General features: G+C 42.8%; 1 protein-coding gene across 3 annotated transcripts in view; it reads left to right on the top strand.

Moving 5' to 3' along the window:
* LOC148363561 (recombining binding protein suppressor of hairless-like protein) overlaps window positions 1–9,182 on the top strand; it is a 62,607-nt gene extending 53,425 nt beyond the window's left edge. For all 3 annotated transcript variants that reach the window (XM_088337495.1, XM_088337494.1, XM_088337496.1), the window contains 3 exons: window positions 4,711–4,869; window positions 6,845–6,948; window positions 8,678–9,182. In XM_088337495.1, the coding sequence (XP_088193621.1) occupies window positions 4,711–4,869; window positions 6,845–6,948; window positions 8,678–9,029 (615 nt within the window). In that variant the 3' untranslated portion in view covers window positions 9,030–9,182. The remainder of the gene's footprint in view (window positions 1–4,710; window positions 4,870–6,844; window positions 6,949–8,677) is intronic.
* The last annotated feature ends 8,076 nt before the right edge of the window (window positions 9,183–17,258 follow it).

Here is a 17,258-nt window from a genome sequence, read left to right as displayed (position 1 = left end):
TTACAGCAGTGGCCAACAAAGAGACCCCTACTGTTGGAGCAGATGGATTTATTTAGATTGGTATTTATTTCCTTTATTCTTAAAGATGGTCACAATGTTCGCATCTTTCCACAGTTGCGGGACACACTCTCGTCTCCACACCTCTGAAATATATTGAAACAGTGTCCGTGTACAGAGGTAGCCTCCTACCTTGAGAAGTTCAGCTGGGATGTTGTCAGGTCCAGGGGATTTATTGTTTTTCAGGGTTTTGACTGCATGCAGGATTTCATTGAAAGTTGGCGGGAGGTCGAGGTCTGGCAATGTAGGATGTTCAGGGAGCTCTGAAAGGACAGTTGGGTCCACTGGGGTGGGCTGGTTGAGCAGGGTGTTGAAATGCTCAGCCCACCGCTCCACTATCATAGCCTGATCCTTGATTAAAGATGTTCCATTAGCAGATCTAACAGGTGCCAGTGAGCAGTGTCTGGGGCCATAGATGTTTTTTACTGCATCATAGAAACTGTGCATATCGCTTCTATCAGCGTGAGACTGGATTTCATTGGCTTTTGAGATCCACCACTCATTTTGCAGTTTTCTCAGAGTTCTCTGGGCCTCGGAACGAAGGGCTTGCCATAGCTTTTTATGGAATTGAGATTGTGGGTTGTTCAGGGTGGCTCTGTGTGCCTTGTGCATTCTGTCCAGGAGGGTTGAGATCTCTCCGGCATTCTGGTCAAACCAGTCCTGGTGTTTTTTAGTTTTAAAACCAACGGTTTGGGCTGCAGTGTCAAAGAGGGTGGTAGATATATAGGTCCACTTCTCATCCATCCCAGCCTCTGACATGACCAGCTGCTCAATGTTTGCCAGCCTCTCAGCTAAAGAGCAACGGAAGTTGTCAAGGGTGTCGCTACTGGAGAGTTTGGCACAGTTGAGTGTCTTCCTCTTTGAACCACCCTGACGTGCTAGGGGCCGGACATGCATTCTGACCTTTGTCAGAATCATGCGGTGGTCGGTCCAACAGTCTGCCCCACGCATAGCTCTTGTAATGAGCACGTCCTTCAGGTCAGCCCTCCTCACGATCGCGTAGTCGATCAGATGCCAGTGTTTGGACCTGGGATGCATCCAGGATGCCTTATATTTATTCTTTTGTTGGAAGATGGTGTTTGTGATGGTAAGGTTATGTTCCGCGCACAGACTAAGAAGTCTCATGCCATTGGAATTAACTTTTCCACCAATCACACCATCCCAGTTTTGCAAGTTTTTTCCGACTCTTGCATTGAAATCACCAAGCAGCAAGATTTTGTCATTCCTCGGGATGTGACTGAGGATGTCATCGAGTGCCTGGTAGAAGCGATCCTTCTCTTCATCATTCGATGGCAGTGTTGGTGCATAGGCACTAACTAATGTGACATGTCTGCATTTTGCAAGTGGGATGCGAAGAGTCATTAGTCTTTCACTGACACCCACTGGTGACTCTGTGAGCTTCAGCAGTAGGGTGTTCTTAATTGCAAAACCAACTCCGTGAAGATGGTGTCCGCCCATGGGGTATCCCTTCCAAAAGAATGTATAACCCTCCCCCTCTTCATTGAGTGAGCCTTCCTCAAGGAGTCTGGTCTCGCTGAGCGCTGCCACATCCACATTATATCGCTTCAGCTCGTTGGCAATGAGTGCTGTTCTGCGCTGTGGTCTGTCCAGACTGGTATCCAGGAGTGTCCTTATGTTCCATGCTGCAATTCTAAATGCTATTGTTTTTCGACCGCATAGTGGAATGCCCCGACAGGCGCGGTTTCCTGTCCGGGTACTGTGCTGAGTGGGCAATCTTTAGGCCACCTTTTCTAGGCCTTTCCCCAATTGGGGTGAGCAGTGCGGCCACTAAATAGTGCTGCTCAGACGCACAGGGGTCTGCCGGAAACAGCTGCCACTCAATCCCAGCTGCTAACGACCCTTGCCCTGTGCCGATGACGTGCAGAGGTCCAGCTAAGAGCTTCCAGCTCATTCAAACCTGCTCCCGTCACTGGTTACTCCATCGCCGCCAGACTTTTGTGGTCGGGGACTCAGGTAAAAGAAGATACCTGCGCAATGATGGTTTTTAAAGTGGCGTAAGGGGTGCGCTTTCCCCAACGCCACTATCTTGATTGTAGAGAAGATGGTTCCAGTGGCAAGGGAGACCCTAGACGACCGGCATCTTCCCACAACTGCAGGCGGCTGCCGGGATCCAGGTCTGTGGGAAACCGCCTCAAAGCGTGCCGCCACCAGCTTTTGGGATCACTCTTAGTCTGGACTCTACCCTTCGACCTGTTCGGCTTGGGTAACCCTGCCAGGAGTACGAGACTCCCGCCGACATAGCTCTAGGGGTCATTGAGACGCACAAAGTGCCCCACCACGATAAGGTGGTGATCCGTCGGGGCACATACATACATACATACATACATACATACATACATACATACATACATACATACATACATACATACATACATACATACATACATACATACATACATACATACATACATACATACATACATACATACATACATACATACATAAAATTGTGTTTACACTATTTGCACAATCTGACTAAATATTGTGCAATGGAAGTTATTTAGTTTGGCTAGTTGACTTTATTATATTTTAGTTACATTGGACTTTATTGACTTTTGCTCTGAAATAATTTTACTAGAAATCCATCCATCCGTCCATTATCTGCACCACTTATCCTCAGTAGGGTCACGGGGGTGCTGGAGCCCATCCCAGCTATCTTTGTCACTAGAAATCCATCCATCCGTCCATTATCTGTACCACTTATCCTCAGTAGGGTCACGGGGGTGCTGGAGCCCATCCCAGCTACCTTTGGGCAGTGGGCAAGAGACACCCTGAACTGGTTGCCAGCCAGTCGCATGGCACACAAAGTCAGACAACTCACTCGCTCTTTCACACCTAGGGACAATTTGAACCGGTCAATTAACCTGACATGCATGTTTTGGGAATGTGGAAGAAAACCTACGGAAGCACAGGGAGAACATGCAAACTCCACACAGGAAGGTTCAATCTCACGACCTCAGAACTGTGCCGCACACACGCTAACCGCTGCGCTGCTGTGCTGCCCTGCACTTGAAATGTTTATATTTATTTTTTTATACTGCTTTAGTTTGCATTGAAATTATTCAATGCCTAAAATGTTAGTGCTGTGTTTATGGTAATTATCAGCTAAACTAAATTTTTCAATTATTTCCAACCAAAAAGTATCTTTATCACATCGGTATCAATCGATGCTAACATAAAGATTCGATCCATTCTGAAATTTCCAGTATCCCCCACCCCTATTAGAAATGAGCATTAACTCTGTATTGTGCCCTTTGATGATGAATTGTTCAGTCTTTTAGTAGTGTGATCATTCATACCAAATAATGTTACATCATAGAGTAATTTTTCAGCCTGGCCTAGTCGCTTTCTTAATATCAGGGGTCCATCAAAGGTATCCCATAACAGTTCTTTTTTTTTTTCAATTAGGAATTTAACGTGTAGTGTTCCTCCCTACAAGTATGCAAATATGTTCCACTTCCCGGGGGACTTGAGAAATTTAAACTCACTGAGACGTCATTGAAGGAACTTAGACTTTCAAAATGGTGAATCCCAAACGCTCCAAAACAGACATCGATTGTAGTAAACAGCGTTTGCATACCGCTCATTTCTGCTTGAAGGTTGGCGATTGTTGCTTTTGGTTTGTGTTTTTTGCCGTGTGTGTCCCGGGTGATATAATTTTATCTGACTCTCTCCCTGTTGGCCTCAGGGCTGCCAAGGTCTTTCTTGTTGTATTTGCTTGCGGTTGGCGCTTGTTGGCTGCATGTTATTTGATCTGCTAACCTAGCGTTAGTGCCAGTTTTGCCATTTCCCTTTGTTTTATTCCCAGCCGAATCCCGCATTTATCGGCAAAGTTGCTTTACGATGTTGATCCCTTGTAAGCTTGGCTGCTCACTGTGTGTGTTTTTATCAGCTAGCCTAACATTAGTGCCGTTTTTCCGAGACTCTTGGTTTATTCCAATCTAGATTTCGTATTTATCGCTGTAGCCGCTTTTCGTTGTTGGTCCCCGGTTAGGCTGGCTGCTCACTGCGTGTTTTTGGTCGGCTAGCCTCTTTTTTCCTCTGACGTTGTGGCCGTCTTTCGTGGATCAGGCAGTCCCATTTAGTCCCCCATTGACAGCTCTCTTTTGTGAACAAAAGAGAGAGAGAAGAGAAGTAGAAAGTTGTTGCATCGTTGGCCAGATTAAAACCCTTGGCTATCCTGATCCTGCCTGTCCGCATGTTTGACACCTATGTATTACTACATTCACCTGCGACACACGGCCTAGGCATTGTCCACAAAAACGACCAAAACTTCACTTAAAGCACTCTTAACCTATTAGACTAATAAACACGTTAAACAATAAAGCAACTGGCTTGCTAGGGTTCTCGTGTTCCTCCGATGACGTCACAGCTCGGGATGACAAGACAAGACATGCTGTCTTCAAAATGCATTATCTCAAAATAAAATTGGAATATACACATGGAAAATGTACACATTTTATTTTAAAACTATGTACTACTCACTCACGTTTTTCATTTTTAAGAATTTGGGAATACCTTTAAGCATCATCTAAGAGTTTGAATCAGTCCTATACGGTCGGTTGTTAAAATTGGGAATAAGAAAGGAGAGAATAATTCTTAAGATGGTCCTTCTTTTGCCGTTGCATCCAGGCCACGGCCAGCTCAACGGAAGCCGGCCGAGTGCTCCTGAATGACGGTTCGTGCTGGACTGTTATCGGCGTGGAGGTTGTGGATTTTGGCTTCTGGGTGGCTGACGGTGCCCGCCTCCAGATGCCTGTCACACCTTTTCCCAATGTCAGTGGCCTGGAGGTCAGTCAAGCTCATTCCCTCATTCAATATTTACACTGAAATATTGAATAACAAGATTTGAATAGCGTAATCTCTGGACTATAAGGCACACCTAAAAACCCCAATCCTCCCACAAATCTGAAATACGGCAGATAAGATTGGAAATGCATAAGACCGTATTTTCCCGACCAAAGAGCGCACCGTGTGAAAAGTTGCAGTCTCCATAGCTGGTTCTATTTCTGTACACATGATAGGGCGCGCTAGCTCTCTGCTTTCGGCCGCGTGCTAACAACACAGACAAGCATACAAGTGTGCGTGTCTGAAAATACAACGGAGGTAAAACTTAGTTGTGGTTTATTTAGTTATAACAAAGTAAAACACACAGATTAAACAACACTTTTAAAAAAGAGCTGGTGCAAAACAATGTTTGGCACTCATATTTTTTACCGGTAATCCATAACACAACCGTCAAAATCTTGGTCGTCTGTTTCTGACCAGATCAGCTTTGCTAAAAACTCTATTGAAAGGTTTGCTTCTTTATTTTTGGAGTCACAGACACTGTCCCAAAGAGTCACAGTCCCACCGCTGCGGTATCAATCCCCAATGACATAGAACACTTGCTATACTTATCAATGTTTCCCCTAGCTGGCAAGCAAAGGCCACTCTTCTGGGTTAACGGAAGGAGAATAGACAAAGTAGTTTTCCAATTAGTTAACCAAGGCTCTGTTACTTCCCGTTGGAAAATCGAACACTCGTCCTCCACATGTAAGGTGGAGATACTGTCCACTAAACTATCAAGGAAAACTTGTAGAATTTTCCCCTTGCTGACAACCGAAGGCCACTCCTCTGCATTAACTGAAAATGTACTTTTCTGATCAGGTAACCAATATTCTGCTTCCCCCCATCGGGGAATCGAACCTCAGCTGTTGGCGTAATAGGAAGAGATTCAGTCCACTATACTAACAAAGAGTACCGGTACTTCTCAAAGTTTGTCTCTGCTGGCAAGCGAAAGGCGCTCTCCTGTGTTAACGGGAGAATAGACAAAGTCGTTATTCGATTAGTTACCCAAAATTCTGCTCCTCCCCATTGGGGAAGCGAACCCCAGACATCTGTTTAACAGGTAGTAATACTGCCCATTAAACTAACGTGGAGAACTTGCGATGACTCCCGCTGTTGGAAACTTAAGGCTGCTCTATGTGTTCACAGAAAACGAATAAAGTTGGTTTCTGAATAGAAGTATCTTCTAATCGTAAAATCAAACCCCGTTTTTTCACGTGACAGGAAATGTCCATTGTACTAACAAGGAGTACTACTAAATGCTTTCCCCTGCTGGCAAGCGAAGGCTGCTTTTCTGCATTAACGGTATGTAAATAGACAGAGAAGTTTTCCTAAGACTAAACTGAGAACGATCTTTGCCCCATCAAGATATCAATCCCTGGTCTTCCACATGACAGGCAGAAATACTCTCCACTATATTAACAAGACACACTTGGGCGTATACCATCGAAGGGCGCTCTTTTGCGTTAACGGAAAGTGAATAGACAAAGAAGTTTTCCAATTATTTAACCAAAATTCTGTTTACCTTTGTTAGGAAATCAAAACCTGGTCTTCCTGTGCCATAGGCGGGGATACTATTCACTATACGTACTAATGGACAACACAGACTTGTCTAGCACCTGCTGGCCACCAAAGGCCGCTCTTCTGCGTTAACAAAAATTGATTGGTTAACCGAAATCCAATGTATCCCCATCGTAGACAGGTGGAAATACTTTCCAATATACTAATGAGGAGTACTCATATACGAATGCATCCATCCTATCCAGCTATCCAACATTCTATCCAGCTATTACTCTATGCATCCATCTATCGATCCATAATTCTTCGAATCTATCCATCTATCCATCTACCTACCTTTACACCTTTCTTCCTTCCATCTATCTTTCCATCTGCCCATCCTACCACCCATTCATTCTCAATACCCTTTATTTTGTAAAAGGTCAGCGGTGGTGGTCAAGCGGCCACATTGGAACTGCGTGGAGAAAACCTAGGGCCTCACCTTCGGGTCTGTTTTGGCAACAGTGAAGCTGACATCATCTTCAAGTAGGTTAAAGGATATGTGCACAGTTTTGCGCATGTGATTGTGTGATTGTCAAAAAAAGACCAATTTTTAGGAAATCAGCATTATAGCCTTGCGTGAGTATCAATATCGATGTGCAGGTCTAGCACCAGATTCTTTTTGTGCGATAATGAAAATGTTGCCTTTGTTCTAAAGCAGCCATGTCCAAAGTCTGGCCAGGGGGCCACTTGGCTTTCCGTGGGAATTTTATCCCAACCCAATTCTGACATGATGACTGTAAATAAAAAAGGGAAAGTTTACTGTGAGGACCACCACTTCCAGGATAATTAAGTGAAATTTAAGTATTTTTTAACCGAAATCTGAAACAGAGAATGTGGCTGTTTCTAAAGCAATATCAAGAGGCCATGCCAATCGAAACATGCTGAGTACAAAAGAGGCGGATAGAACAAAAAAGAAAAAAAATACCAAAATGAAAAAGTAGTGAAAAGCTGAGAAAAAAATGAAACAAAAGGAAAAGTAAAAAGAAGGAAAAAAATCAGAAAAAGCCAGAAAAAAGAAAAGAAAGAAACGAAGGAAAAAAAGTAAATCGAGATCAAAAGGAAAAAAGGAACATCTAGGGAAACATAAAGGAATTTAAAAAAATAGAAAAAACAGGGAAAAAGAAGAAAACGTTTGTGTCAATCTTGTTGCCAACATTGTATTTCCTCAAAAAAATGTGATTAAATACAGTTCTGTATCGTGCAACCGACTAAATAAGCCCCCAAAAATGTTAGTATTATGCGACAAAAGATACCAGGGAAAAAAAAGGAATAGAAATCTTGTGAGGGAAAAGAGGAAGTCCATGACAAGAAACCTAGCCCTAAACATCACAAATGATCACGGTAGGCTAGGCGGATTCTATAGAGTACAAAGCAGGACTGATCGGCAGAAAAAATGGGAGGCCAACTGACGGAAAATATGCAGTAAGCAGGCAGGAAAACCGCGAGCCGACAACAAAACTACCTCGGCAACGAACACAAAGCCAGCCGGGAGAAAAAAACAATGAGCACGTCAGACAAGCCGGCCAGCTGACTGCTAAATTGGAAGTCTTCGGGAGCCCGTACCCTAACAGGGAGCTATCTGGAAAATATCACACAAAAAAGGAACGCACGCTGTACTCGGCGGCATGTAAACTGACCCCACACAGCTTTAGATGACCAAAGCACACAACTCAGACAAAACAGTAAGAAGTCCCCCAGTGACTCGGTAACCAAAGTTCCAATTACCCCAAGAGGAAATGAGCGCCATGCATTCGCTGATTGCTGCAATCGCTGCCCGTTTTTCAAAGAGGTGCACCATTGTTTTGAGTTATTGTTGACATCCGGTGTCGTCACAGCTCTAGGGTATAAGAGGTCAAACTCTACTTTGAAAAATGATTTCTCAAGATCCCTGGCACATGGAATATTTTGAAACATATTTGCATGATTGTTGGCTAATTGAAGAAAATGGTATTTTGCAATCCTTTTAAGGAGACAGAGTATTTAAATTGTGACAAGAGAGAGTGGTGGTAGGAGGGAAATCAAGACAAGCGACCGCAGGTGTGAGGAAAAAAATGAAACCAGGAAGTCAGTCACCAAATAAAGTAAGGTTGAGATAGATAGGAGAGAGATTGATAGAGAGGGGCCAATAATGCAGGATTTCCCACCCATTTTAAAGAATTTACTCGCTTGAAATCCTCATTTGAAACTGTCATTTTCTCAATCCGGTGCATAGGTCCAACAAGTGCTTGGTGTGCGTGGTCCCGGACGTCTGCATGTTGCAGTGCGGTCACCACAGCAATGACGGTTGTCACTGCAGGAGTGGACGCGGCGGCGCACTGACAGTTCCGATTTCCCTGCGGCGGCAGGACGACGGCGTCGTCTATTGTACGGCCTTCAGTCTTACATACACACCGGAGCTAGCGCGTGTGCATCACCTGTCACCGCCTGCAGGGGCCGCCTTCTTCCACCACTACTCTCATTCCAGCGGCACTTCGGCCGCAAACGCACGCCACAACGACACCCTGCTCGATAGCATCCATCACGAATTCACTAGGACCAACTTCCACCTCTTCATGCAGCCTTGAAAGCTTCCCATGTGAAGTTTTGATATGTTAATACTGCAGCATTTTACAATCCAACCCTTGTTTGACCTGAATAAACGGGGCTCCTCACTAACAAGGAGCCAACACTCTTTGAGAACCTCTCTCTCTCTCTCTCTCTCTCTCTCTCTCTCTCTCTCTCTCTCTCTCTCTCTCTCTCTCTCTCTCTCTCTCTCTCTCTCTCTCTCTCTCTCTCTCTCTCTCTCTCTCTCTCTCTCTCTCTCTCTCTCTCTCTCCATATCTGTCTTCTTCTCTCTTTCTCTCCCTCTCTTCTTTGTCCCTCTCTCTTCTTTGTCTCTTTCTATCTCTCCGTCTCTCTTTTTCTTTGTTTATCTCTCACTCTTTTCTGTCTTTCTTTCAATTAAATATTGAAAATCTCTATATTTTGCTCCTTCTCTTTCTCTTACATTCTTTCTCTCTTACTCTCTTTCGCACTTTCTCTTTCTATAGCTATATTTCTATCCCTCTGTTACACTCATTTTCCGTCTTTCTTCTCTCTCTGTCTCTCTCTGTTTCTCTGTTTCTCTCTTTTTCTCTCTCTCTAAGATACCTGTGATTTGTCAATATGAGTGGCATCATCTCTGTGTTGTTTGCTTCTTATAAACAACTTTTAAAGTTTAAGTTGGGGAAAAATGCAGTGTATGTTGAAACAATAAAGAATATTGTGACATAACAGCATTATACATTTTCAAAATTGATTAAATTGTTGCATAATGTTTCATTATTTTTGGTAATTTGTCATTAAAACCAAATTATCTGAAACATTGATTTGAGTACTAGGCACAAATTCATCATACCAATGTTAAAAAAAAAATCCTAGGTCAGGAAATGTGTATTTCTTTCTCACCGTGGAATCCCCACATGGTTTAAGATCAGGTAATTGTGTAATTTTGTAACTGTAATCCTGTGCAGTCCTTTGAGACATTTTTGTGATTAAGGGATATATAAATAAATTTGACTTGACTTGACATGGTCGTCTGGCATCCTGCTGCCAGGGTGTGCCATGTATCACTGGCCCTCGTTGTTACCAGACAACACATTTTCATCTAGTGGTCAAATATTACACATAATGGCTTTAAAAAGTTGAAAGTAGAATATTTTCTTTTAAGTATGTGTTATCAATGTCCAACTGAGTTCAAAGAGCCCTAATATTTTTCCAAGACATGTATCTGCTATCATCTTACTTTTAGCAAAGCTGATCGGGATGGAACACATTAGGAGGAAAATTTTAGGGGTGCGGGCCTGGGGATGGCATTTTAAAGTAACATCGTGCTTTTTTGTTTATAGTTGTTAGTGTAACATGAATATGGTGAAAATAGGAAAAGGCCTGTTTCAAGTACAGTCAAAGCATGTACAACATAAGGAGATTGACAGAGGCTGATGACACAATGATGACACAGACCAGGATATGGCGGCCCCAAGAAAATTTCCAAATTCCGTACAGCTCCTTAAAGACTCTCCTGGGAGAAATGCAAGAGTGTCATTGTATGAAAGCATGATTTTATTAGTTTGAATATTTGCATTTGTATAATTGAATGAAATATTTGAATAATCGGGTGCATTATTGGCTAACTTCATCAGGTATTCAAAGAAGACTTAAACTATTTCACAATCAAATTTAGATTTTATATTTAAATGTATTATCGTTGATAACATGTGCGGCATTTGTCAAATATAAAAGTAAGACATTTATTCTTAAAAAGTCTATATTATACTTACGCAGGTGCTGCACCTTCTGCCTGCTCAGTTTGTGGTAAAAAAAAATGTACTGAGAGCAGCAGCTTAAAAGCACACACTGGAAGCCACAATGGTAGGAAACCATTTGCTTGCACTGTCTGTGGTCAAAGATTTGCATGAAGGGAACACAAGAGGCCACACGGTTAAGAAACCTTTTTCCTGCTCAGTTTGTGGTCATAGATTTTCAAGTAATGCCAGAGCAAAGATTCACAAGTGAGCTAGTGAGAATGACACTGAATTTTAGATTTTGCAAGCTCATCTTTGGGTTTACACATCTTGAATCAGTCTCATGTTTATTTTTAATAAGCCATATCGACTTATACCACATCTACCGCATCATCTACCACATCACATCTGCTAAATTACTACTGTCATGTCACATACTACGCGGCACGGCGGCGCAGTGGTTAGCGCGTGTGCAGGCACAGTTCTAAGGTCTTGGGAACCTCCTGTGTGGGTTTAAATCCAGCTACCGGACTTCTTGTGCGGAGTTTGTATGTTCTCCCCGTGCTTGCGTGGGTTTCCCCCGGGCACTCCAGTTTCCTCCCACATTCCAAAGATATGCATTTCAGGTGGATTGGCCGGTCCAAATTGTCCCTAGGTGTGAATGTGCGAGAAAGGTGTCTGTCCCTGTGTGCCCTGCGATAGGCTGGCAACCAGTTCAGGGTGTCCCCTGCCCACTGCCCGATGATTACTAAGATGGGCTCCAGCACCCCCGCGACCCTACTGAGGATAAGCGGTGCAGCTAATGAGATGAGATGAGATGAGATGACATGACATGACATGACATGACATGACATGACATGACATGACATGAGATGAGATGAGATGAGATGAGATGAGATGAGATGAGATGAGATGAGAATAGAATATACCTTTATTGTCATTGTTACAAAATGGGTTGAACATATTGTGACAACGAAATTGGTTGTGGCACCCCAGGCAGCAGGTCAAAGAGGTGGTGGTCAGAAAAGTGGATTGTCAGGCTGCTTGTGTGGCGCGTGCAAATACGTACATATCTTAGACGCGCACAGATAAACACTTCTTTTATTATTGTTTTAAGGTTTGAGTTGGTGTTTGAACTGTATTTGAATCAGTCTTTTTCTTAATATCACCACTTTCTGCCTACACAAACAAAAACCGCAAGCACAAGCATTAAATCACTCTCCAACCCCCCACCTGTCCCTTTTTCTTGATCCTAATGTGTTTCATGGCCAGAACACAAATTGGAAAATTTAAAATAATCATAAACAAAATGGAGTATGTGTATTATTTACCGGTAGATTGTATCAGTATTTTCTATCACTGGATATTATTGACTATTGTATTGACTATTTTTTATTGTGTTTTGTTAAATAATTACTTGTGTGTTATATTCTGTTTAAAAGCTGATGGAAATGCATGATTAGAATGACTACTGGAGTCGGCCCCAGACAGTGTGCGTTGAATGCGTTGAAAAGAAATATGTTTTTGGAATGCAATTACGTTTTTATTACTGCGTTATTCCGCTACTAGTTAAATGCTGAACACATATTCTTCTGATTGCTGAATACAGTACTCCTGAATCTTCCACGTTCTCTCATACAGGCCTCGCTCCGCCAGCAACATTCATTAAAGGGTGGGTATGTTTAAATTTGTGTGTTCCATTTCATCTGGAGGGCCGAAAGCATGACCAACCTGGGTGCCGAGGTGCTTAACTTGGGTGTTTGGGCATTTGGGTTGGCCGTGGTCAACGGTCAATGGTTTTGTGTGTTTTTGGCTACTTTTTTCCTATTCTCTTTTCTTTGTTTTTGTGTATGTGTTTGTCTTGCTGTCGGTCACCTCTCTCGAGGGATGTGACCACGGTAGATAGATAGATGGACAGATGTTTTAAAATTTACCTCAAAGTACAGCTGAATAAAGTTATGGAGCCCCCATTTGAAGCAAAAAGTACAAGCATGCATAATTTCTCCTTCTGCAGATATTCCTCCTACCGTATATACTTGCATCCAAGCCGAATTTACAACTATTAACTAAAATACTGAGATTGAAGGTGGGAAGGGGTCGTCCCTGGAGAAAAAAATAAAATGTCTTGAACAGTACCCGGAAACGGAGAAGAAAATCTTCATCTTGTAGGAAATCTTAGAGACAAAATGGATATGGAGTGTCTCGGATAAGTGTTGGCTTACAAGCTCTCAAGATTGCACAAGCAAATAATAATGAAGGGTTGATCGATTCCACAGGTTGGTGTTCTGTACACATTTTCTTATGTGGCTATTATACAGTAAAGCACTTTCAGGGACCGGCCTCTATGCAAAGATATTGGGTAGTTTGCGACTAGATAGGTACTTTCAGAGTAATACACTACCTTCTGGTCTCAACAGTATTGTACGATGTGAATATAAACAAAACAGACTGAATCAAATTTTCGAAAACAGAATTAAACTTTTTTCTCTTCAAGATGGTCCCAAAAACACACAAAAAAGAGTTTTCCCCGTGATTTTGGTTTTGGTATCAGTATTGTCTTTAGCGTGCAAGAAGGACGCTTTACCGACAAGAACAGCAACCAGATAATGAAGGTGCTGTAGCTAAACCACATCCGAAGGCTTTTCCTGTTACTGGTAACCATGGAAACCAGTCATCTCTTTTTCGCGCGAGTTAGCAAACCCCACCCCAAAAAGCGGCCTGGAGAAGGATGGATGCCACTAGGCTGTACTTGCCCAAGACACACCGCAGTATATGCTGACCTGAAGACATAGGTGGTTAAGGGATCCATGAAGCTTGAATCTGGGGTGTAACTGAAGTCAAGTCAAGTTAGGTCATGTTTATTTGTATAGCCCTTTATCAAAAGGAGTCTCAAACTGAATTGCTTTTAAAAATAAGTAACTAGTAACTGTAATTGTTACTGTTTTTTATTAATGTGGCCAACACTGCCCCAGGATAGAAATGAGATTGTGCCCAGTAAATCCAGCCCGACCTGGCAAGATGGTTGACAATTATGTAAGCTCCCTATGTGAGCCGCATTATTACGAGAATATTCAAAAAAATGCACGTTTAAATGATAGTCCATGCATTTTTGTTGTTGTTTTTTTTTTTAATGAAAGTTGTTTTTAACAATAGGAGGCGCTAAATAATATATGCTGTCCCTTTAAAGATGTAAGTCATGCCCAACCATTCAAAATATCGGAGATATTTTGTACTTTGGAACTGTATAAAGAAAACCGTCGACGGAGAATTGGTCTCACCTACTTTTTCATTGCAAGTTGAACAGTTACTGTTGCCTGCAATCACTCCAATTGAGCCATCACCAACACAGGCAGTGTTTCCAACCTCTTGTTATCCGCGATGCGCATCCTCCACACTCATACTCATGCTCGCCCCAGCTCCTACCCAAGGCGTTCAGTGACGGTGTTCTGAAATTCCTGCCTACCTAGTCAGGACGTCCTACCAAAGGTTAACCTGAAGGCAGCAATTTTGTAAAACCAGCAACACTGAAACTCAGAATGATTTCAAACAAAACTTTTGTTGATTATAAAAAACAAAGATTGGCATGCATGCATGTAAACTGCGTGATAACTGTAGCTAAAAAATACCATGCTAAAAAGCTACCACAGAAAAAACAGGCCAGGCTTAAAACTACATTAGAAAACAATATTTTGAAGCAGTGAAAGAGTCAAATAAAACTAAATTTAAATGAAAATTGTAAGTACATTTTTCAAAGGCATAAATGGCTATCAGCATTGTGCGTGCGCACTGGTCATTGGTAGTACGACTTGAGGGGTAGGAAGTGAAGGATTTTATACATTTGACTATAAGGGATTTTATACGATTGAATACAAGTTACATTTATTGAGTGCAATGAAGATTTTCACTGAGTGGGCTTCAGGTCACGCTGTTCCAAATGCGGAATGTTTTGGCTGGGGAATTTTGATAACAGGAATCTGACGAAGGACAGCAGGCATTGTTTATATAAACGCTCTACTGTTTTGAGTTTTCCCAGACATCAAGGCGAGGGGGTGGACCTCACGTGGGGGCTTTCCTGGCACGCCCATGGGAGGAGCCAGCACACCAGCTTGCGGAAAAAACGTGGGCCGAGAGAAGGAAGCAGAAGATCGGGAGAGGAGGCTTGACAGAGACTCAAGCGACAGTAATTCGGCTAATTCGGCCATATATTCGATGGAGTTCACTTAGTTAAATTGTTTAAGAAATTAAATCTACCCCCGTGTGGAAATGCTAGTCACTTGTTCAATTTTCCATCAAGAAACGAGCGCGCATTGTTAGGTGAATGTAGGTTTTGTTTGGTTAATGGAGTCAGATAACTAATTCTAACAATTTGGTAAACGGTACATTTTAATAATTAATTCACATAAAAAGCAATTACCACAATATCTGTACCATTACCATATTATCAGGGCAGCCTTTTCACACCCAATGGAACATTGAAAAGTGTCCTGGTTGCAAAATATAACTTTGGCTCATAAACAAATCATCCATCTATCCATTGTCTGCACCGCTTATCCTCAGTAGGGTCGCTGGGGTGCTGGAGCCCATCTCAGTTGTCCTCGAGCAGTAGGTAGGAGACACTCTGTACTGGGTGCCGGCCCGTCGCAGGGCACACAGAGACAGACAACTCAATCACTCATTCACACATAAGGACCATTTGAACCGGCCAATAAACCTGAAATGCATGTTTATGGAATGTGGGAGGAAACTGGAGTGCCCAGAGGAAATCCACGCGAGCACATGGAGAACATGAAAACTCCACACAGGAAGGTTTAATCCCATGACCTCAGAACTCTGCCGCGGACGCGCTGACATCTCAGCCGCCGTGCCGCCCTTCATAATAAATCATTAACAAATGAATTAGACATGGATGGATTTTTTTCAATTTCTTGCCAAGTCAAATAGAAGACTCATGCTATAGATGGTGAGCAAAAGGCTGATGTTGGAGAATATAGATGTGTGCTTGACAGAAAGTGACTGACAGATGATTCAGATTTAGATATACTTTATTGTCATTCTAGTACACGTGTATACAGAACGAAATGTCGATACATCTGACCCGCAGTTTCCGTGAATGTACAGATATAAATAAAATGTTGTATTTAGATGGAGTATTGAAGTACTAATAATATACTAAATAATTATGGCTATGTATAGTATTTTACAGTAGTGCAAAGAGTGCAAGAGGAGCAGCTAACCAGATGTGCAAAATGGGCAGTCAGGTAAACAGGTCAGGTAAACAGTAACAATAACACTGTAATACAATAGTGCAGAGGAGAACAGATGTGCAAGGAGTGGCTAGCTATAAAGAACTGCCAGTAGTGCAAAAAAGTCAAACAAAACCAACAGATGTACAGATTAGCAGCAGTGTAGACTTACTATGTGTTTGATTGACCATTTAACAGTCTAATGGCCAAGAGGACAAGACTATTGTGGAACCTGGTGGTCCTGCACCGCACACTGCAGTACCTGTTCCCAGAGGCTAGCAGAGTGAACAGTCCATGATGGGGGTGAGAGGGGTCCCTGATAATGTTCTTGGCTTGGGATAGGCAGCGCTTCTGGCCAATGTCCTGAATGGAGGGAAGAGAAGTCCCGATGATTTTCTCTGCTGTCCTCGTCACCCTCCTTACACTACCCCAGTCGGAAGCGCTGCAGCCTCCACACCACACAGAGATACAGCTGGTCAGGATACTCTCTATGGTGCCCCTGTAGAATGTGATGGGGGAGGGTGGGGGCAGGTGGGCTCTCTTCATCTTCCGCAGGAAGTACAGGCGCTGCTGTGCCCTCTTCACCAGTGATGCAGTGTTCACGGACCAGGTGAGTTTGTTTGTGATGTGCACCCCTAGGAACTTGATGCTGCTGACAACCTCCACAGCCTTGTTGTTGATGAGAAGTGGGGCATGGTTGGGCTGGTTTTTCCTGAAGTCGATAATGATCTCTTTAGTTTTGTCAACATTCAGGACCAGGCTGTTGTCCCTGCACCATCCCACCAACTGCTCCACCTCCTCTCTGTAGGCCAGGTCGTTGTCGTCCCTGATGAGGCCATAAAAGTGTACTTAATAGACAGTGATTGACATAATGTGATAGATAGATGGTGAAAGAATGTGATTGACATGTTACAGGTGTGAAATAGACAGGCATAGACAGACACACAGACATAGGTATATCATATATACTGCTATTTAAGGTCAACAAAAACATAGTGCCAGAAAACATCCATAGATTTTCCATTCGAAAAGAAGGAAATTATAACTTAAGGGGCTGAAGTGAATTTATGATCCCAAAGGTGAGAACCACCAGGAGAAATATATGTGTGTCTGTGTGTGGAGTCAAGCTCTGGAACGGTTTGCAAGACAAGATCAAACGATGTCCATCTATTCACTTGTTTAAATTTAAATACAAAAAAACATTCCTGGCGGAATACAGGGATGAAGAAAATCGCGTATGAGTGATACGAGTATGTCTAGAACTATGATCAACTTTGTGTTATTGTTG

Source organism: Urocampus carinirostris, chromosome 6 (genome assembly GCF_059441175.1).
Source record: "Urocampus carinirostris isolate Australia breed hairy pipefish chromosome 6, RoL_Ucar_1.0, whole genome shotgun sequence".
Lineage (NCBI taxonomy): Eukaryota > Metazoa > Chordata > Actinopteri > Syngnathiformes > Syngnathidae > Urocampus > Urocampus carinirostris.
This window is presented reverse-complemented; position numbering and strand designations above follow the sequence as displayed.